The 22,451-nt window shown below is 49.5% G+C and overlaps 1 protein-coding gene across 4 annotated transcripts in view; it reads right to left on the bottom strand.

Moving 5' to 3' along the window:
- Abca3 (ATP binding cassette subfamily A member 3) overlaps window positions 1–19,966 on the bottom strand; it is a 64,052-nt gene extending 44,086 nt beyond the window's left edge. The window contains exons 1-7 of one of the 4 annotated variants that reach the window (XM_045130391.1): window positions 19,812–19,966; window positions 9,384–9,615; window positions 7,366–7,540; window positions 5,752–5,892; window positions 5,401–5,665; window positions 4,346–4,473; window positions 2,811–2,976 (exon numbers count right to left, since the gene is read on the bottom strand). In XM_045130391.1, coding sequence (XP_044986326.1) covers window positions 2,811–2,976; window positions 4,346–4,473; window positions 5,401–5,665; window positions 5,752–5,805 — 613 coding nt within the window. In that variant the 5' untranslated portion in view covers window positions 5,806–5,892; window positions 7,366–7,540; window positions 9,384–9,615; window positions 19,812–19,966. Of the gene's footprint in view, window positions 1–2,810; window positions 2,977–4,345; window positions 4,474–5,400; window positions 5,666–5,751; window positions 5,893–7,365; window positions 7,541–9,383; window positions 9,636–19,811 lie in introns of all 4 variants that reach the window. The other 3 variants (XM_045130389.1, XM_045130388.1, XM_045130390.1) reach the window with 3 other exon arrangements.
- Between the last annotated feature and the right edge of the window lie 2,485 nt (window positions 19,967–22,451).

The raw sequence follows: 22,451 nt of genomic DNA, 5'->3' as shown, positions 1-22,451 counted from the left end.
CTTAGGGAATTCCAGGTCAGCCTGGACTAGAGTGAAACCCTGCCTCGAAACCTCCTTCCTCCACAAAGAAAAGCGTTAGAAGACATAGGACACAAAGATGTGACGAACAGGGGTCTTTTTTGTCTCTGTCTTTGAGAAAGCCATGTCTCCAGCGTCACCCCAAAAGTCTAGGAGCTAAGAGGAAGAAACTAATGGCCCTGGTGCCTAACTGTGACTCTAGATGTGTGTGTGGGGGGTGGCTGAGTCCAGATAGAGGCTGACACCTTTGCCAGGTGGAGTTAGATGAGAGGGTCTCACTAGCAGATACCCTCCAGGGACTTTGCTAAGTTTCACCAGCGAGGAAGCTTGAAACAGCAGCAGCTCTGGTGGCTGCGAGTTTAGCACAGGCCTCAATGCGAGCTGAGGTATTAAGTCCAGCTGCGTTCCCCTTTGGGGCTCAGGGAGAATCTGCTCCTTAGCTTTCCCAGCCTGTAGTGGTCACCTGCGTGCCTTGACTCATGGTCCTTTCTTCTACCTTCAGGGTCAGCAAGGAAGCTCATTTGGGATCCTGCTTCTGTTGGTTCATTTTTCTCTGACTTTCTCTTCTTCCACTCATGTCTATTTTTTTTTTCTTGGTGTGGTGTATGTGGTGCCTCATGTACTAGCCTACAGGGCCCCATGGCCTTGCCTCCTCCAGCAACTGCCTGTTTTTTTCCCCCTCTTTCAATGGAGTCTCGTAGTGATCCTGGAGCTTGCAGTGCATATACCCCAGTGATTCTCTGACCTCCACTCCCCCACAGGACTGGAGCCACATAGTATGGCCACACACCCCTATTTACATGGATTCTGGAGAATCAAATTTAATGATTCAGGCACCCCTCCCCCTCCTGCTGGTGCAGAAAGCACAGTTCACCATTGAGCTACCTCTCCAGCCCATCCTTGTCTACTTTAAAGGACCCAGTGTTTATGTTAAGTCCTGGGGATAGCTAACAACAATCTTTTCATCTCACCATCAGCTGACTAGCAACCTTAAACTCTTTCCACACTCAGGGTTTCTAAGCACTAGGATGGGGACAACTTTAGGGACTGTGGTTCTGCCAAAGTGCTTCATCCTGAATTGTCATCTTAGTGACTGGCAGGCTGGCTCCAAGGCCAAAACCTGGTACTCCTCGATCTGGCTCTTCTGAACTCCCCAAAGGGGTCTGAAATACAAATCTCAGAGGAAAAAGGGTCTGGAAAGTGACAGGCATGGTGTTCCAAAGTACACGGGGCCTGAGAAGAGATGAGCCTGAGAAAGGAGCGGGCTTGGCATTAGAGGAGGTATGAAGCAGCCTGAGACCCCAAAGGCTTCAGCCTCAGGGACAGCCTGGGGACGCGGCTGCAGGCATGGGTGGGTAGATTACCAAATGCCCTGAAACACAACTGCCTGGCTGCCTGGATTACAGCCTTTAGAAGGAAGACAGGGTTGGAGAGATGGCTTAGTGGTGGAGGCATTTGCCTGCAAAGCCAAAGGACCCAGGTTCAATTCCCAGTGCCCAGGTAAGCCAGATGTACAAGGTGGAGCATGCGTCTGGAGTTCCCTTGTAGCAGCAGCTACAGGCCATGGGGTAGCCATTCATTCTCTATCTGCCTCTTTCTCTCTCTCAAATACAGTAAATTTTTTTAAAAAAGGAGAAAACCAATATGCCAGCCACTGACAGGATTTCAGAGTAACCATGATCTAACTTCTTCTACACAAGTTACTGATAGCTAGATCATGGATCAATCACACAAGGACTGCAGACCTTCAAAAGCCAGTAAACCTGTACCCAGAGAAGGCTGGGGAGAGAAGGGAGGCATAAAATCTTGCCCCAAAGAGTCAGTGCAAACTGAGGCTCATGAAAACCTGAGTGAAATGTTTCCTTCAAGGGTTCATGTCCTTTGGGGTGAGGGGGCACTGTTCTTCTCAAAGCTTGTACTAGCCTTTTAGAAACAAGCTTGTGTGTGTATGTGCATCTGCATTTTTGTATGTGTGTAAGCACTCGTATGTGCAGATACATGTACTATGTATGTGCAGTGTATGAAGGCCAGAGATTGATGTTGGATGTCTTCCTCAATTCTTTCCACTTTATTTATTTATTTTATTTTTAAAACCTATTTATTTTGCTTTTTCGAGGTAGGGTCTCACTCTAACCCAGGCTGACCTGGAATTCACTATATAATCTCAGGGTGGCCTTGAACTCATGGTGATCCTCCTATCTCTGCCTCCTGAGTGCTGGGATTGGCTCTACTTTATTTTTTTATTTGTATTTTTTGGTTTTCCGAAGTAGGGTCTCACTCTAGCTCAAGCTGACTTGGAATTCACTATGTAGTCTCAGGGTGGCCCCAAACTCACGGCGATCCTCCTACCTCTGCCTCCTGAGTGCTGGGATTAAAGGCGTGCAGCACCATGCCTGGCTTTACTTTATCTTTTAAGACAGGCTCTCATTGAGCTCCCTGATTGAGTTAGACTAGCAATCCAGGGAGCCCCAGCAATGCACCTGTCTCCATGTCCCCAGCACCTGAATTACAGGTCTGCGCTAGGGCGCCCAGCTTTTATGTGGGTGTTGTGGACCTGAGCTCGGATCCCCATGGATGCACAGCAAGTACTCTATCCACTAGTCCATCACCCCAGCCCCTGAGAACAAGCTTTACTGGTTTTTTTTTTTTTTTTTAATTCCTTCTACAAGCAAGAAGAGAAGTGTTCCTAAGAAGAATTTCTCCGGAGAAATGCAAGGTAGGCTAGTCCCTTCACAATTATCACTAGGTTAGCAATCCAGGCTAGAAATGTGGTCCCTTAAAGGGCTTCTCACCAGGTTCTCCGCCATCAGGAGATGAAGGTTCCCTTGGTCCTGGGCTTAGGAAAAGTGGAAAAAGAGAAGTGGTGTGCCAGCCCTCAGTCTCTTTTAGAAAAAAGTTGCCTGTTTGGGTCCACATGTAATTTCTTCGTGTGTAACTGAAGCGTAGGTGGTACCGCACCTGTGGAAACAGAAGAGAAAAGCCAATTGCTCTGAAGGGTTCAGACAGAAGAGTGAATGTCTGAGTGCAGTGCAGGCCAGCTCCCAAGCCTCTCATCACCAGGACAGTGTCATCAAGAACTCAGCATGCCCAACGCTGAAACCATCCCAGTTGCTTTAAGACATGAGAGGGAGTGCTTCTGCCAAGTAGGGACACGTAGTCACACAAGGACATCTTTACAGTATTTGTAACCTCTCCTCCCTTGCCACCTAGCAACATGCATATCAAGGCATCAATTGCCCCACATGCAGGATCAATGGAAGGCACCACTATCATATGAGGCAGTTTCCCAGTCTTGATACAGTCAGGAAAGCAAACAGCTTCCTTTTTTTTCCCCAAGGTAGGAATCCCAGGCTGACCTAGACTCTATAGCTCCAGACTGGCTTCAGAGTCACAGCAATCTTCACACTCTCACAGCCTCCCAAATGCTGGGATTAAAAGTGTGAGCGAGGGGCTGGAGATACTGCTCTGTGGTTATGGCACTGGTCTGCAAAGCCAAAGGACCCAGGTTCGATTCCCCAGGACCCACATAAGCCAGATGCACAAGGGGGCACATGCATCTGGAGTTTGTTTGCAGTGGCTAGAGGCCTTGGTACACCCATTCTCTCCCTCTCCTTCTCCCTCTCTCTCTCTCTCCCTGCCTATTTGTCTATCTCTCAAATAAATAATAAAATATTTTTTTCTTAAAAAAATATGTGAGTCACCACTCCTGGCCTCCAACTTCCTTTTTTTTTTTTTTTTGCCAGACATATTTAAGTATCAAGCACTGTCTATTTTCCTCCCTATCCTACCTGGCTCTATGTAAAGAGGCCTGCAGCCTTTTAATTTTATTTTTGTCAATTTTTTAAAGATGTATTTTTATTTACTTATTTATTAGAGACAAAGAGAGGGAGACAGAGAGAGAGAGTGAGTGAGAATAGGCATGCAAAGGCCTCTAGCCACTGCAAACGAACTCCAGACACATGCGCCACCTTGTGCATTTGGCTTATGTGGAACCTGGAGAATCAAACCTGGGTCCCTGGGCTTTGCAGGCACCCGCCTTAGCCACTAAGCCATCTCTCCAGCCCCTTTTATAGAAAAAGAGAATGAAAGAGGCTTGAAGAGATTGTTCAAGGGTAGATAGATTTTCTCCAACTATTCTGTACTGGCAGGTTAACATATCACCGGGTTCCCTTGATAGGAAACGATGGCCACACTGGACCCAGAGGACAGATGGACATTTACTCTCAGCCATGTGGAGGTTAAAGGAAAGAAACTGTATTTGCAGATGGGATGGTTGTGAGGGGAGCGGCAAGGCTCAGCACGGGGGGGGGGGGGTTCGCCGCCTCACCGCCAAGGGCAGAGGGTCCTTGCTGTGGTTGAACGTGTGCTCGAACACCACGGCGGCCAGCACGCTGGAGGAGTGGTTGTCGTACCGAACGTAGTCCTCGAAGTCCCTCTCGGAGGAAAAGCCGTGCACTGCGGGAAGAGCACGGAGCCCACGTTGCCCAATCACCCAGGAGAGGCCGGGGAGTGCCAGGCCACTTCAGATAAAAGACGGCACACTGGCAAGGCTCTCAAAGGCTCGGGAAGCCTTCCCTGAAATTAGAGTGCCTTTTGTTTTGGCAGAGACTCAGGCGGCAGCAGATAGCTGAACCTGCTTGGTCAGAGCTGGGCCCTGGGCGCTGGGTCTTCCTGTTGCAGTTTTGGAGCAGAGCTGGACACCAGACTGGCAGCAGGGCCCAAGTCACAGAATAATAGAACCACCTGGGGTCTGCAGCCCGTAGCAGCTTCTCTGCTTCTCCACCATGGCGTGTGTTAAAAACTGGAGTTTCTCACATGATCATTCTGGCCTGCCCCAACCTCATTTTACCTTATATAATGTTATCATTTAATGGGATGCAAAAAGCCACAGGAAGTATGTGCCAACAGGAAGAAGAAAAAGGGTCAATAGTCTTATCTTAAAGGCAAAGATCTAGAAAGGAAGGCTGGGACAGGTTTCCTGGGTGGCTCCCTCCGCAGACTTCGTGTCTTGACACAGAGCGGTCTAGAGACCACATGCGCTGTGTACTCATGCTGGGCTCTGCCCTCCTAATTAAAGAGCTTTCCTTGGCTGAGTCCACCCAGTTGTCCATTATCACCAGGTGTGACTTAAGAGTCTGATATGGCCGACACTATCACATGTTTGCCCTGGACAGAGAGGAGGCCAGGTCCCCAGCCCCATTTTATGATGAGACATGGACCCAGGGCAGTGCAGGTATTTATGTGGAAACACAGTCAAGAATAGGAGCTGCTGAGTGTGGACTCTGGCCTTTTCTGTGTCCTGGGGCGAGAATCCCCTGCACAGCTCACGGTGGTGGCATCAGGACCCTGCGGAGCCCCGCGGGGGCCCCGGGGGAGCCTCACCTCTCAGGTTGATCAGCAGCGCCCTCCTCACTGTCTCAGTGATGCTTCTGATGGCGTCACTGTTGGAGGGGATGTAGGCAAGCTCCCAGCTGTCCCCAGGGGGAGGAAAGGTGAAGAACAGGGGCAGCTCTTGGATGGACTGGCCAGGGTAAACAGTGGCATTGGGTACTTTTTCGGACTGGATCTTCAGGCGAAGCCAAATCAGGATCCCAGAAAAAAGCAGGGGCAGGAAAAGTTCTAGGACTGTCACTAGAACCTTCCGCTTCTAGAAGAGAAACCGCCAGCAGGTTGATGAAGCACTCCTTCCTCGAGGGAGTCCCCGGGGCCCTGCTCCCCTGCCTCTGGCCCTACCTTCAGAGTGTAGTTTTTCCACAGCAGGAGCGCCAGCTGCCGCAGCACCGCCATCCTCCCGCCGCAAGGTACCAGCACCAGCCACGGGCCAGACTCAAAGACCGAGAGCTCGGGTGCGCTAAAAACACAGACGCTGGGTCCCTGGGGAAGAGCCACAGATTCTCTCGCTCCATCTTTCTCAACTTCCTTTCTGCCACTTTAACCTCACTCCCTGGACACTTGCTGAGGGAAAGACTCCAGGCCTTGTTCCATTCTCGTGCTCTAAATACTCCATGTCCAGCGAGTGGACACTTGGGGAGACTATCGTATTCCTCAACAATGTGCTTTGTATGCGTACTCCAACTGCTACGGTGGTCTTCACTTTTTAGTCAGCACAGCTGTCCTCCACAGTTACTATGTGTTCTCCACTTATTAGTGAAGTATTCAGGGTTATGGAATTCCCCTCCCTGGCTGGCTTTATTCTCAACCAACACAGAACTAGTAAAAGAAAAATAGAAAATTCAACTTTAGTATCTTGGCTGCAGGTGTTTTTCTTTTTAATATTTTACTTATTTATAAGCAGAGAGGTAGAGAAAGAGAGAGAAAGAGAGAGAGAAACAGACAGAAAAAGTAAGTTTGGTTGCAACAGGGCCTCAAGCCACTGCAAACGAACTTCAGATGCATGTACCACCTTAGGCATCTGGCTTACATGGGTCCTGGGGAAATCAAACCTGGGTCCTTTGGCTTTTCAGGCAAATGCCTCCTTTTAATTTAATTTAATTTATTTATTTGAGAGTGAAATACACAAAGAGAAGGAGGCAGAAAGAAAAAGAGAGAGAGAGAGAGAGAGAGGAGAGAGAGAAGGCACATCAGGACCTCCAACCACTGCAAATGAACTCCAGGTGCATGCACCAACTTGTGCATCTGGCTTACTTGGGTCCTAGGGAATCAAGTCTTGAACCAGGATCCCTAGGCTTCACAGGCAAACACTTAACAGCTAAGCTCTCTCTCCAGCCCCCCTGCAGGTGGTTTTTAAGACTTGGAAAGGGCAGCAGGCGGAGAGAGTAAAGGGAAGGCCTAGAGTCTGGCCTTTGTTATTCTTGCTGATTTAGGAGCCCAACAGGGTAGGCAGCTGTGCACATGGAATGGTCAGTCGTATCAGTTACACCCTCTTGCCTCGAATCTAGCAGGTGATTTTTTCCTATTGTTATTACAAATACTGCAATCCGAACCTTTACTATGTACGAACAGCTTTATCCCCCCATTTTCTGACACAGAGTCTTCTTATGTGGTTCAGGCTGGCCTTGAACTCACTATGTACCTCAAACTGACCTTGAATTCACAGTGATCTCTCTGCCTCAGCTTCCCAAGTGCTGTGATTACAAACATGCACCACCCATGCCAGGCAAATGACCAGCACTTTCATCTTTACTGCTTGCTCAAAGATCTACCCTATATTACCTGTAACATTTAAATCTGGCACACATAACTAGGGAAAAATCTGCTGAGAGATTATCAAACACAAATAATAGCCAAAACAAGACTTATAAAGGTGTCTCACAATTTAGATAAACTGTACTGAATTTTAAACCTAAGAAGCAGAGCCGCTGAGCCCAAAGTTCATTAGCTACTCACCGAAGGAGAAGTAGGTGGTCTGAGGAAATTTGGTAAAGGCAGCAACACCTACAATCAGGTAGATCGAGTTCTGCAAGCTGGGGGCTTGAGGCCAGGTGTGCAGCCCTAGTGAGGGAAGGAAGGTGAAAGCACCGTGGCCCTCCTGGTCCTCGTCCAGTGCTGACAGTGCTGAGAGCTGCAAGCAAGCAAAGAGAAGCACTTCCCAGCTCCACCTTCCTCAGTGACTCATAGTGAGGAGTTTCAAGTTCACGCAATCAGTTCCACATTCATTGCTAATACGAACCAAACACTTCCTCAGCTGGACAGGGTATGAAGACCATTGGTCAATCATTTAATAAACATGCTGCCAATGTGAACATTGGAGTCCCTAGTGCTCTAGTGCCCAGGATAAGTGGTCATATATATATATATATATATATATATATATATATATATATATATATATATATATATATATATTTGAAAGAGAAAAAGAAGCAGAGAGAGAGAGAAAGAGAGAGGGAGAGAATGGGCACACCAGGGGCCACAGCCACTGCAAATGAACTCCAGATGCACGCACCCCCTTGTCCATCTGTCTTACGTGGGTCCTGGAGAATCGAACCGGGATCCTTTGGCTTTGCAGGCAAACACCTTAACTGCTAAGCCATCTCTCCAGCCCTGGTTATTATTTTTTTTTAAATGATCTTGTTTAAACTTTTACAGTTGAAAATCATTTCCATTAAGACTTTTTTTTTTTAGGTAGTGTTTCACTCTAGCCCAGGCTGACCCAAAATTCACTCTGTAGTCTTAGGATGGCCTTGAACTCATGGCAATCCTCCTACCTCTGCCTCCCAAGTGCTAGGATTAAAGGTGTGTGCCACCATGCCCAGCCACTCCATAAATTTTTTTTTTTAAATTTTTTTAAAGTTTTATTTATTTGCATGCAGAGAGAGAGAGAGAGAGAGAGAGAGAGAGAGAGAGAGGGAGGGAGAGAGGAGAGACAGAGACACAGAGAGAGAGCGAGAATGGGAATGAACATGGGCATACCAGAGCCTCTAGCCACTGAAAACAAACTCCAGATGCTCGCACTACTTTGTGCAACTAGTGCTGGGGAATCGAGCCTGGATTGTTAGGCTTTGTAGATAAGTACCTTAACCACTGAGCCAGCCATCACTCTAGAACACTCTCTCTCTCTCTCTTTTTTTAGGTGGGGTCTCACTCTAGCTCAGGCCGACCTGGAATTCACTATGTAGTCTTAGGGTGGCCTTGAACTTACGGTGATTCTTCTACCTCTGCCTCCCGAGTACTGGGATTAAAGGCATGCACCACCACATCTGGATAATATTTGTTCTTCCTCTCTCTATCTGCCTCTTTCTGTGTCTCAAATAAATAAAATATTTTTTAAAACAGTTCTTGGGCCGGGCATCGTAGCACTGCCTTTAATCCCAGCATTTGGAAGGCAGAGGTAGAAGGATCACCATGAGTTCAAGGCCACCCTGAGACTACATAGTGAATTCCAGGTCAGCCTGGGATACAGTGAGACCCTATCTCAAAAAGCAAAAAAATAAATAAATAAAGATAAATAAATAAATGAAATAAAATTAGTAGGTGTTGTAGGTGGCAATGCACTTGTGTAGCATGTGTGAGCATGGGTTCCATCCTTAGTACTAAATAACTGAATAAATACGTAAATAAAAAAACACCCATAAGATCTTAAAATCATTAGGAAAAGGGTATAGAGCTTGTGGTTTACAAAAGACTGTCAGAAACATTTCAGGTGAAAGGGGACATGGTGGATCTGGACAAAGTCAAATCCAGTCTGGCAACTGGTCTGGCTGGGGTGAACTTTCTCCCTTCACTAGAAAGGAATATATTAAAAGGCCATGGTTAAGGGAGGGGGGGGAAAGACTTCTGGTTAGAGAAGTAGATGGCTTCCTTTTGTGGCCATCTGGCCAAGAAGGAGAAACAACCCCCCCCCATGCTTACTCCCATCCCCTTCAGGCTCAGGGCAGCAAGAGACAGACCCACAACCTACCCACCTGCTCGTAGAAGCAGCCCCAGGAACCACCCTGGGTCCCGGGAGAGGGTGGCCGTGCCTCGTGCGCAGAGCTGCAGGTGAACCGGCTTGCTGGCAGCGGCGCTACACAGGAGACGGCGGGGTGCAGCCCGCGGGCCTCGGAGGCGCAGCAGGGCGGCCCTGGAGAGTGGGAGCGCTAAGTCCTCAAGGGCAGCAGGAGGGGCCTGGAGCTCCCAGGCATGACTCTCTGGTACCTTAGGGCAGATGGAGAGGGCTTGGGTGGAAGGTGAGAAATGATCACAAAACACCTTTCACCGAGTTAAAGAAGTAAAAGGGTAAGATGGGTTGCAAATTTGTCACTCAGGGCCTGGCAACGCAGTTTCATAGTCGAGCTTGTGTCTAGCGTGCACACAAGTCTGGTTCAGTCCCCAGCGATACACAAAAAAGTATGTGGCCAAAACAGGAACCATAGAAAAGACCCCTAAAAGCACAGTCTTCGTTACCAAAACACAGCAGATCCCGTACCAGAAAGGCACGGACTCAGAGCACACGTGCCCGGGGTGGAACCTGGCATTGGCCTCCCACAGCCTCCTAATGTGGCTCTGGCTCCTTGTATCATTACCACCCCGGACAAGGAAGACCAAAAATCACAAAATCAAAATCACACCACAAGCAAGCTTCAGGGGTAGGGCTTGAGCCCCAGCCTATCTTAGCTGCTAAGTCTGAGCTCTTGGTCGCTACATTCCTCCACCCTACGTATCCCAGACACACACAGTAAACACCCAAAATATTGATCAAGAGGCAGAAAGGTCCTTTCAGGCCCACCGCCTCACTAGAGCTTTGGTTTGCTCCTGCCCCCCGCCCCCTACCCCGTGGCTGCTTTTCCCTGCCAGGCCTCATGTGCAGCCTCAGTGAAGGCTCCACACTTGTAAGCAAGCTCCGTCTGAGCAAGGGAATTTGAAGGAGGAGATCCTAGAATTACAAAATCTGGAAAGCTTGCTGGTTACGAAAGCCAATGTACACGAGGGAAGGAAGTTAAATTTCCTTAAAACACTCAACACTGCTGTGGCACAGAAGAGTCCCCACAAGTGTCCAGGGCTGAGATCCTGGCCTGACCTCGGGGAAGGAAGGTGTCTGCCAGAGTCAACCGCAGAGACTCAGCCACTTGCGAAGACTAGAACGCTCTACGTTCCCACTGAAGAGGGCTCAGCTTGCTCCTCCCGAGGAAACAGGAAGGCATTCGTGCACACACAAGTGTGCATGCGTACACACACACACACACACACACACACACACACCCATGAAGGCTTGCTTGCTTGCTGCTAAGATGTCAAACATTGCACAACACATGGAGTATTTCAATGTTTGTATTTTAGATAAGCAAATGAATGCTGTAAAGTGAGTGCCTACTATGGGCTCCTAATTTCTGAGAATGTTCTTGGCGGAATGTAGGATTCCTCTCAAGATAGCCTTTCCCATAACTGCTATTAAGATGGTGGGTTGGGCCAGTCCATGAGCACCGCGGTGTCTCTGCTCAGCAGCCAGCTGGGAAACCCGTGTGCTGCGAAGGCCTCTCCTGCCAGGTGAGGCTCTACCACTGAGCTACTCGAGGCCTGCCATGCAGTACAAAGGAGGTGTGTATGTCTGCATGTGTGGAGTAGAACAGGGTCACTCTGGAGAGGGTTTGAGGGCTCCTCAAAACTAGTGAGTAGACGGGGGGCCCCAGCGCTGGCCGGAAAGCATGCCATGTGTCTGTTGGATCCCAGCTCTGGTGTATCTCCCTCCATGGCAGCCTGACTTCACAGGCCTCCAGCAAAGAAAGGGGCTTCAATAAAGCCATGGTCAGACCTCCTGAGGTTGCCCAAGTGAGCCGATGGCCACTGCTTTTCACGTGTATGTAACACAAAGGCATCCTTGTAGGCAGTGATCGTCACACTCAGAATCTTTCCTCCAGCCAAGGATCCACCTTGCCCTACTTGAGATGCTCTTCAGGAAGCAGTTCATTATCAGCATGAGGCGTTCCCAGCAGTAAGCAGTGTGTGTACATAATGAATATACTTAATGTTTGCTGGTAGATGCTGTGGCCTTTGAGGATACATAAAATAAAAAAAAGCATTTATTAGAGCCAAGCATGGTGGTGCACACCTTTAATCCCAGCACCCAGGAGGCAGAGGTAGGTAGGAGGATCACTGTGAGTTCAAGACTACCCTAAGACCACATAGTGAATTCCAGGTCAGCCTGGACTACAGTGAGACTCTACCTTGAAAAACCAAATATAAGTAAATAAAAAAAAAATTAGAAAGCATTTATTAAGGAGGACCACTGTGAGTTGGAAGCCAGCCTGCCTGGGGTAGAATGAGACTCTACTTGAAGGAAAAAAAAAAACAAAAAACAGGCCAGGCATCATGGCACACACCTTTAATCCCAGCACTCAAGAGGCAGAGGCCACCCTGACATGACACAGTGAATTCCATGTCAGCCTGGACAACAGCAAGATCCTACATCCAAAAACAAAAAACAAAACAATCAAACAACAACAACAAAAATAATGGAGTTCAGAGCCTGGCATAATGTGTCTAATCTCAGTACTTGGGAGGCTAAGGGGCGTAGATGGGTCCCTGTGAGTTCCATTGGAGGCTAGCCTGAGCTAGCGTGATAGATATCCTGCCTTGAAATGAAGAAAATACAAGGAAGGAGAGATGGCTCAGTGGTTAAAGGCTCTTGCTTTCAAAGTTTGATGGCCCAGGTTCAACTCCCCACTACTCACGTTAAGCAAGATACATAAAGTGATGCCTGCATCTGGAGTTTGTTTGCAGTGGCAGGAGGCCCTGGAGTGCCCATATTCAAATTCACTACCTCTCTCAAATAAATAACTGAAAACAAAATATCTAAAAAAGAAAAGAGGGCTGGAGAGATGGCTTAGCGGTTAAGCGCTTGCCTGTGAAGTCTAAGGACCTGGTTCGAGGCTCGATTCCCCAGAACCCACGTTAGCCAAATGCACAAGGGGGCACACGTGTCTGGAGTCTGTCTTCAGTGGCTGGAGGCCCTGGTGTACCCATTCTCTCTCTCTATCTGCCTTTTTCTCTCTGTCTGTTGCTCTCAAGTAAATAAAAATAAAAAATAAATTAAGAAAGTATTTAAAAAGAAAAGAGAGCCAGAGAGATGGCTTAGTAGTTAAGGCATTTGCCTACAAAGCCTAAGGACACATGTTTAACTCTCCAGATCCCACATTAGCCTGACACACAAAGGTGAGGCAAGCATAAGGTTGCATATGCTCACTAGGTGGCACAAACATCTAGAGTTCAATTGCTGAGGCCCTGGCACACCAATTCTCTCCCTCTCTCTCCCACCCCCTCTCTAAAAGCAAAAGAACAAAAAAGAGCATCGCCCCTTTATCCAAGCACTCACTTGGATGAGTCTGAAGCCAACCTGAGCTAGAGTGAGACCCTGCCTTGATTATCCACGTAAAGACAGACAGATACACAAAGTGGCACGTACATCCAGAGTCCGTTTGCGGCGGCAGGAGGCTGTTGCGCCCATTCCACATCCCCCCCCCCCAATTCTCTGTCTCTCTGCTTGTGAAAAAAAATAAATAAAACAAAAAAGCACTTATTCACTCAACAAACATTTGCCAAGTGCTTCCTGTGACAGACACTTATTCAACATACTAAGGATTTGCTTATAAACATAATAATGTCCTCAATCCCAGAAGTTCACAGCCTGCAAACGTATGTCTGTCTTGTAACTGCTGGAATTTAAGCTGACACAGTATCACCAGGTCCTGAAGAAGACAGAAATTAGCCGTGTGTATGTGAGACACAGAGAGGGCTGGGTGACGAGACCCCACTGCTCGTGGGGAGAGAGTCGGGATCACGGAGAAGTGAAACAACAGGAGTTGGGACAATAAGGTGCCCTGAAGGCTGAACGTGGATACAGGGGTGTCGAGTAGCAGGCAACGAGCCAGACAGGGAAGCAGTCCCAGCTCGGTGTCGTCAAGGCCTCGAGCACTGCCCCAGGAAGGTGCCAAGGGGGGCTTCCTGCCTCTGCAGAGTGCGAGGCGCTGCTCAATCTCTGACTCAATTCATGTTCTTTTGCTGGGGGGGAGGGGTACATGGTAAATGTTTCAAAACGTTAAATTCAATAGATTCTGTAGATGAAATGCTCAAGCATTGATAAATATTGCAAAAATAGAAGGGGAGCTAAGAAGAGAAGGTATATTTGGAGAGTATGGTTCCCACCCATGAACCTCACCAGTGGTTCAGTGTTTTCCAAGTGGGGTGAGCAAGACAGTGACACTGAAGGAATGGTGAGCAATTCTCTTTTATTTTTCCTTAGAAAATAACAAAAAGAGGGGAGGCCAGCAGATAGTGGCACCTGCCACTCAAGCACGAGGGCCTGATTTGCCCTCAATTCAGTTCTCTAGTACCCACATAAATAGCTGGCATGGTCACACATGCCTGTGAGCCCAGTCCTGAGGGGAGCAGAGGCTGGGGAATTTCTGGGGCTCACTGGTCAGCAGTTTGATCAAAAATGGCAGTTCTGGGTTCAGTGAGAGACTCTGTCTCAAGGAAACAAGTGGAAGTGTGATATAGTGCAGACAGCAGACATTCTCCTCCGGCCTCTGCAAGTGCTCCTCCACACACGTGTGCATGTACCACATACATACCACACCACATGTACTACGCACAAAAACATACACACATACATATACATATATATGAGGGCTGGGGAGATGGCTCCGCGGGTAAGAGTGCTTGCTGCACAAACATGAGGCTCTGCAAGCATGATCTCTAGCACCCATGTAACAAAAGCCAGGCAGAGACACACATGCTTATCAAGCACAGCACTGAGGGCAGCTAGAGACAAGAGGACCAGTGGGCTCTCTGGTCAATGAGTCTAAATGAAAAATAGGAAGCTGTAGGTTCAGTGAAAAACTGTCTCAGGAAAATAAGGTGGAAGCCTGACTGAGGACACCTGACACACACACACAAATAGCCAAAGCTCTGCCATACTTTACAGGGCTTGAGAAGAGATAATGAGTATCCTTTGTGACATGGAGGTTCACTGGTCAGCTCTCTCTCCCCCTCTTTCTCTCTCTCAAATAAATAAATATATTTTAAAAATATATTTAAATAATATATTGAAAAATATTTAAATAAATGACTGTAACAGTATGAAAGCTTAAACACTGCCCCTTCAAGGAAAGGGTAACAACATATGAGTCACGGCTTTTCAAATACTCTGTGCCAGGAACACAATATTTATTAACATGGATGTCTGAAAACAGGTGTGCTGTATTTTGGATCTTGAGCATGACCTAAAGGCGTATGTTAAAGGCCAGATCCTCAGCCTGGTGATATGGACAAATGGTAGACACTTAAGAGTTAGAGTCTGGGAGCCGGGTGAGGTGGCACACACCTTTAACCCCAGCTGAATCCCAAGTCAGCCCGGGCTAGAGTGAGACCCTACCTCGAAAAACCAAAAAAGAAAAAAGAAAAGGCCTTAGAGCCTGGCAGAAGGATGAGTGCCTGTGGAGGAGACAGTGGAACCCTGGTCACCTCCTTGTTCTCTCTACTGGGACCCAGTCATGGGGTCTGCAGTCCTCCTCTGCCACATGTTCATACCATGATGTACTGCCTTGCCACAGTCCCCAAAGCAATGAGCCAATAGATCATAGGTTGAAACCTCTAAAAAACTTGGGGTCGGGCATGGTGGTACACGACGCCTTTAATCCCAGCACTCGGGAGGCAGAGTAGGAGGATCGCTGTGAGTTCAAGGGCAGCCTGAGACTACAAAGTGAATTTCAGGTCAGCCTGGGCTAGAGTGAGACCCTACCTCACCCCGCCCCCCATGTCATTTATTTATTTGCAAGGAGAGAGGGAGTAAAAAGTGGGAGGAGAAAGAAAGGAAGAAAAAGAGGAAGAAAGGAAGGAAGGAAGGAAGGAAGGGAAGGGAAGGGCACATGCTGGGGCCTCTAAGTTCTGGGTCCTAAGGCTTTGCAGGCAACTGCTTTAACTGCTCAGCTATCTCTCCAGACTGCCTTTTCTCTTTTTCTCTCCTTTTTTTTTGGTTTTCAAGATAGGGCCTCGTGATTTGGAATTCACTATGTAGTCTTAGGGTGGCCTCGAATTCACAGTGATCCTCCTACCTCTGCCTCCGAGTGCTGGGATTAAAGGCGTGCGCCACCATGCCTGTGGCTCTTCTCTTTTTTTTTTTTTTTGGTTTTTTGAGGTAGGGTCTCACTTTGGTCCAGGCTGACCTGGAATTAACTCTGTCATCTCAGGGTGGCCTTGAACTCATGGCGATCCTCCTACCTCTGCCTCCCGAGTGCTGGGATTAAAGGCGTGCGCCACCACGCCCGGCTCTCTTTTCTCTTTTTAAGTTGATAAATTGTAGTGTTTTTTTTTTTACAACAATGAAAAACTGAAGAACACGACATGTTCTCATAATTATGTTCTTACGTTGCCAAGAATGCCACAAGAGTTCCATATATAAAACACACATGTCAAAAAAAAAACAAAAAACCCTGAAGACCAGAATTTTTACCTTCTCTAACAGTTTGCAAACATCAGACCAAACTCATCAAGAGCTTTTGTACGACGGGTGACTGGGATGGAAACACAAGTACTCTGACCCAGAAGCAGTCTCTGTGCCTACCCAAAGCATATCATGTTTACCCATAAATGCCCCAAGAACTGGGTCTTGAGATAAACAGACCTGGAACCAGGATTTCAACTACTGACACTTAGGTTTCGCCAAAAGTTTACAAATGGGATGTGGACTTGACTCCACAGCTTTCATTTTAAACCACATATTGGTGGCTGGAGAGGTAGCTCAGCAGTTAAAGGCACTTGCTTGCCCGGGTTCAATTCCCCAGTACCCATGTAAAGGCAGATGCACAAAGTGGCGCACGCACTTAGAGTTCGTTCATGACAAGAGGCTGTGGCACGCTCATTCTCGCTCCTTACAAATAGATAAATAACGGTATTTTTAAATATTTACATAAAATTTTTGTTCCATTAACATGCTAGTTAGGTTTAATCATGCTGAGCACCTCTCATTTCTTCAAAGGTCCAAATTTGCCTATATATCTAGATTCATAGAATGTCAGGACACTAGTATATAGCTTTAACTTTTTTTTTTTCAAGGTAGGGTCTCACTCTAGTCCAGACCAATCTGGAACTCACTAAGTAGTCTCAGGCTGGCGTTGAACTCACAGCAATCCTACTCTCTTGGCTTCCCAAGTGCTAGGATTAAAGACATATGCCACAACATCCAACTATAATTTATAATTACACAATTAACATACATATCTCTATATATGTGCACACTCAAATATATAGCTATGCACTAGAAGAAAATTTAAGGACAAATTTTTTTTTTTTTTTTTTTTTTTTTTTTTGGTTTTCCGAGGTAGGGTCTTGCTGTATGTAGTTCAGGCTGACCTGGAATTCACTCTATAGTCTCAGGGTGGCCTTGAACTCAAGGCGATCCTCCTACCCCTGCCTCCCAAGTGCTGGGATTAAAGGTGTACACCACCATGCCCGACTGTTTTATTTTTTTAAATATTTTATTTCCTTATTTGAAAGAAAGAGAAAGAGGCAGATAGAATGGGTGTGCCAGGGCCTCTAGCCACTGCAAATGAATTCCAGACACATCTGCTACCTTGTCCATCTGACTTATGTGGGTCCTCCTGGGGAATCGAACCTGGGTTCTTTAGCTTTGCAGGCCAGCGCCTTAACCGTTAAGCCATCTCTCCAGCCCAGAGGACAACTTGTTCTCATAGTGGACCCCACGTGGATGAGATCCCACAAACACACAAGACAAAGCCTGGTTGTGGATTCCCAGGCAGCTGGCTCTGACGGCGGCTGGTTTGTTCCGCAGGCCCTGGCAGAGAGAAATCCAGCTTGCTTGGATTCACATTCACCGGTACATGCTCTGTCCAGGAATGGAACCAGTAGTTTTCCCAATACCAAAAGCTCACGGCGGGGGTTGGCAGGGTGTATTTTAGGCCAAAAGTGTGGCCCAAAGGGAGCGCCAGGGAGTTCCAAAAACTCCTTTATTGCTGCCTGCTTTCTTCGTCATTGCTACAGCGTTGGTCCCATTCCCCGGACAGCTAGCTTTCCTGCCCTCTTAGGTGGAAGGAATGAGGCAATGAGAATCCCCAGAGAGGTAACCATGGATCTTCGGCCCTGAGCAAGGCGGCAAGGAGCTCATTACACAGCTCCCACAAAGGTGCGCCTGTGGTTGCCCATTCCGGGCCTTGAGCCATTCAAGCCCCTCTCTCCCCACACGGTGTGGGCCTTCAGCACTGCAGTCTACTGTAGTATCAGCCGACATGTGCTGCTTACTTGCTGAAACCCCATCACTCCCCGGCCCACTTCTCATGGCAAGCTCTTTGTCTCTGAGAAGCAGAAGTTCGCTCTGACTGCACAAGGGAATCTTCTGATACACTAATGTCTGAGACCTACCTCTGGAGACTGTGGGCCCTGGCCTGGGCACGGAAACTTTCCTGGGCAATTCTTTTTTTAGTTTTTAAATTTTTTTTGTTTATGTTTATTTACTTACTTGAAGGCAAAAGACAGAGAAAGAGGCAGTGAGAGAGAGAGAATGGATGCACCAGGGCCTCCAGCCACTGCAAATGAACTCCAAACGCATGTGCCACCACACCATGTATATCTGGCTTATGCGGGACCTGGAGAATTTGAGTCTGGGTCCTTAGGCTTCACAGGCAAATGTCTTAACCGCTAAGCCATTTCTCTAGCCCCTCCCTGGGCAATTCTAATGCGCAGCTTGGATTTAGACCTTTTGCTCCTACTGAAGCTATTTTTTCTGGACACCTGTGGCACCTATTCTGCCCGTGTTGTGTGGCACTTTCCTAGTTCTGACTGAAGCCAGTTTCTGGCTTGGAATCATGTCTAGAGCTTTGCTCATAAGAACAGTGACGGACATAACTCAAGAGTTCCAGGATATGGGCTGGAGAGATGGCTCAGTGGTTAAAGGTGCTAGTTTGTAAAGTCTGTCAGCCAGGATTTGATTCCCTGGCACTCACATAAGGCCAGACAAAGTGTGCATAGTGGCGTATGCGTCTGGAATTCACTTGTAATGTCAGGAGGCCCTGGCATACCTGTGCTTGCTTCTTCTCTCTTTCTCAAGAACAAAACAAAACAAAACAGTTCCCAAATGCTATTCCAGACAGACTCAACAGCACAGAAGCCTCCTGCCGCCTCAGAAAGGGCTGGAAGAGAAACTGTAACCTGCTTCCTTGAGTTAAGACTAAGTCATAACAGGTTCCTATGAGACTGCATGGTTCAACATACCACGGAAGGCTAATGGCTAGTTAAAAACAATTCTACAGCTATCTTCTCATGCTCCAAGATTATCCTATCAGAATGGCAGTGCTTGACCTTGGAGAGGGAAACACGTCCCCCTGTTTGCAAGGGTTCAATTCAAACAACTGTGGATGGGGAAAGTACCATGGCATCCATCTTGACTATTTTTTTCCCCTTTCTCATGCCCCACGAGGCAAGCTTTGTAAAAAATTGGTTTCTAGTCTTTTGCTTGTTTTTAGTCTTTTTTAAGTTTATCAAGGAAAACTTTCTTAATGAAATGATATGTTTGCTCAGGAGAACCCTACCTGGGTCTCCACACTCTTCCACAGCCTCGGCCACTCATCCAGGAGCATTCCCAGAGTGTTCCATACCAAGACCCAAGCAAGCATGCTTCAAGGAATTTCCGGGAAGCCAACACGCAAACAGAAATACCCAGGGTGCTCCACAGGGCGAGAAAGGTGGGCTCTCACGCATGCAACACACACACACACACACACACGCACGCACGCACGCACGCACGCACTCGCTCACACGCACTTGTCCTGGGCCCAGGCGCAGAAGGCCTGGTTCGGAGCCGCGAACGCGAAGACACCCTACCCTGAGAGCGGCTTGCTGCAGGCCGGTCCTTTCCCTGTCATGCCTCGCAAGAGGGTGTCGCCAACTCCAACCCTTATGGGGGCTGGGGATCCGCGCAGCTCTACTCCCGAGGCTTGCGGGGAGCGGGGCGGGGGGCGAGAAGGATGGAGCAGGCCAGCCTGTGATGCGAGGAGGCACCCCACCCGCACGGGGACCCGCCGGGAGTGGCTGGGCACTCGGCGTCACGCTCCGTGATGGCCAGCGCGGGTGGAGAGGGCGGCGGCTGCCTGGCCGTCCACCTGCCCGCCGGGCGCGGACGCACGCCCCGTGAGCCCCGCAGCGGCGCGGACACACCCAGACCCGAGGATGCCGCGGAAGGCGGGCGCACCTGCCGGGGACCGGCGCCGTGGGGAAGGGCCTCGCAGGCCCGGCGCTTGGGGAAGGGGGCGCGGCCGGCTGGCCAAGGCGCCGGGAAGCCCCGGGAGCAGCGGGCTGAGATCCGCGAGCGAGCGCACGAGGGGTCGGTGCTCGGTGGCACTCACCGACTCCCAGCGCCGGGGTGGCGGCAGTCGGCGCAGCCGTCTCGTGGGATCCCCTCCCTCCGGTCCCTGGTTGCGCTTCAGTGTCGCAGGGGCGACGGCGCCCGGCGGTGACAGGTGCCCGCCGGGGAGCAGGGAGGAGCGGGGACGCTCCCGCGAGCCGAGCCGGCGCACGAGACACGCCGGCAGGCTCGGGCTCCGGCTCCGGCTCCTGCAGAGGGCGCGCCGGGCCGCGCGTGCGCAGTGGGCCGTCCCTGCAGGTGCTCGCTTCGCCGCCCCCCCCCACCTCCAGGCAACTCCAGCAGTTTTTTTGGACCCTGCGCCTGCGCAGTCCCCGTGCGTAGTGCCCAGCTCGAAGCCGCCGCCGCGTGCGTAGCGCTCCCACGCTTGTCACTCTCGCGCCCACGACCGGCAGGGGGCGCGCTGCGTGGCGCGGTTACGCGATCGCTGCGTGAACTCCGCTCGCCTTAGGCCGGCAGGGGGCGGCGCGGCTTGGTGCCCCGGTGCGCGGCAGAGCGCGCGACGCCGGGGTTAGACGCCCACCGCGGGCGGCTTTAGACACATGCGTTCCATTTTTATTTACTTATTTATTTGAGAGAGAGAGAGACAGAGAAGGAGGGAGAGATAAATTACAGGCGCGCCAGGGCCTCCGGCCACTGCAAGCGAGCCCCAGACGCGCGCGCCCCCTTGTGCGTCTGGCTTACGTGGGTCCTGGGGAATCGAGCCTGGGTCTTGCAGTTCGCGTTCACATCCGTTTACCTCTTCATCTTGGAAGACACGCGCTCTGCTCCAGTGTGGCTGGCGCTGAAGCCAGCTCGGGCCACGTGAGGATGAGTAAGCTTCCGGAGAAGGCGAAGCACTGATGCAGCTCAGCAGTGGTGGGGGTTTGGGGAGCCGGGGCCCGGGGCTCCAGGGAAGAGGATCCCAGGGATCAGGGTGCCCGCAGGCAGGCGGGCGTGGAGTGGGGCGGGACGGTCGTGGGGGGGGGTCAGCCGCGTGGCAGGCACAGGCGAGACGTGGCGCGTGGCCCATAGTCAACGCGGGCTGCCAGCGAAGGTGCCAGCTTGCCAGTGAGGGGCTGCCGAGCCAGGCACTGCACCTGCTGGGCTCTAAGGTAACGCCTGGCTTCAATCCAAGGTCTCCCACACTTCACGGTGGCGGTGGGCAGCACCCGTGCCTGTTTCATGTTGTCACGACCTTTTTTCCTCTCTGGGGTGTAGTTAGTTATGGCGTGGTTAGCTCAGAAGGTGGGCAGCTGGAGGAAAGAACTTTTGCTTGGTTCATGGCAAGTTCCCTGTGTCCTAGAACAACTGACACAGAGAGCATTCTGGCCAAAGATTTGTTGGATGAAGCCATAAAGGCCTGCCTTTCCATCCCAAGGCCTTCACTAGTATAGTCACGACATTCTATCTTCCTGAACCTCAGTTTCCTATCATAACCTGGTAATAGCAAAACCAAAGGCGGTTGCATCCTCCTTCCCACACACACTTTTTATATATATATTAGAAACAGAGAGAGAGTGTGTGTGAGAATGGACACGCCAGAGCCTCTAGCCACTACAAACGAACTCCAGACGCATGTGCCACCATGTGCTTACGTGGAACCTCAAGAATCAAACCTGGGTCCTTAGGCTGCGCAGGCATGTGCCTTAACTGCTAAGCCATCTCTCCAGCCCCCCCTTTTTTGGGGGGTGAAAGTGAGAAAAATGCACGTTAAATGCTCATCACAATATTTGATACATAAATACCAATTAATGTATGTCTATAATGAGCACACAGGGGAAAAAAAGCAAGAGCAATTATAATGTGGGTGGAGATTGAATTTTTTAACATTTTATTGATTTATTTGAGAGTCAGAGAGAGAGAACGGGCACACCAGAGCCTCCAACCACTGCAAACGAACTCCAAACGCATGTGCCACCTTGTGCGTCTGGCTTACGTGGGACCTGGAGAATCCTCAGGTATTTCATTATAGCAAGAAAACTAATAAGATGCTGTGTGACAAAATTCTTCATTGAAAGGGGTGAACAACTTTGCCAGCTTTATCAGAAGCAAGTGGGAAAACGCAGGAGAGAGGGTATGGGCAAGGTCATGAGACCCCCCCAGCTGGGAGCTAAGATGTATGCAAACCCCATGCTAGCTGCATGCAGGAACGCTTGAGGTCTTGTGACCTGGGGGCAATAAGAGTATGCAAAGGGTAAAAGATCAGGGAATAAGGATAAGGAGCTCTGCTGAGGTGGTTTCTTCGGGGTCTCATGCTCTGTAAATATTGAAGGCTGAGGGAGGAGCATTGCAGGCGTAATTGCGACATAGTGAGCCCCACTAAAGTGCTGCTTTGAGGTCTCATGCTTTGTCAGTAAGCCCTCACCCCAAGGCTGAGGGAGGAGCATCCGCAGGGGTGATCCCAGTACAGTGGGTCCCACTGAAGTGCTGCTCAGTGGTCTCATAGTGCTGGACAGGGACAAGGAGCTTCTGGAAGCAACCATGGGGAAGCCGTCATTCAGGGTGGGATGAGACTTCTCCATCCTGCTCCTGTTCTGGGGGGTCCCATGCTTTCCCTCACACTGAGACTGAGGGAGAAGCATCTGAGGACTAATCTTGACACAGGGAGCCCCACCCAAGCGACTGCTTTGGAGGCTCCACA

This window comes from Jaculus jaculus, chromosome 11 (genome assembly GCF_020740685.1).
Source record: "Jaculus jaculus isolate mJacJac1 chromosome 11, mJacJac1.mat.Y.cur, whole genome shotgun sequence".
Taxonomy (NCBI): domain Eukaryota; kingdom Metazoa; phylum Chordata; class Mammalia; order Rodentia; family Dipodidae; genus Jaculus; species Jaculus jaculus.
The sequence above is the reverse complement of the archived record's forward strand: the minus strand, read 5'-3'. Positions and strand labels throughout refer to the sequence as shown.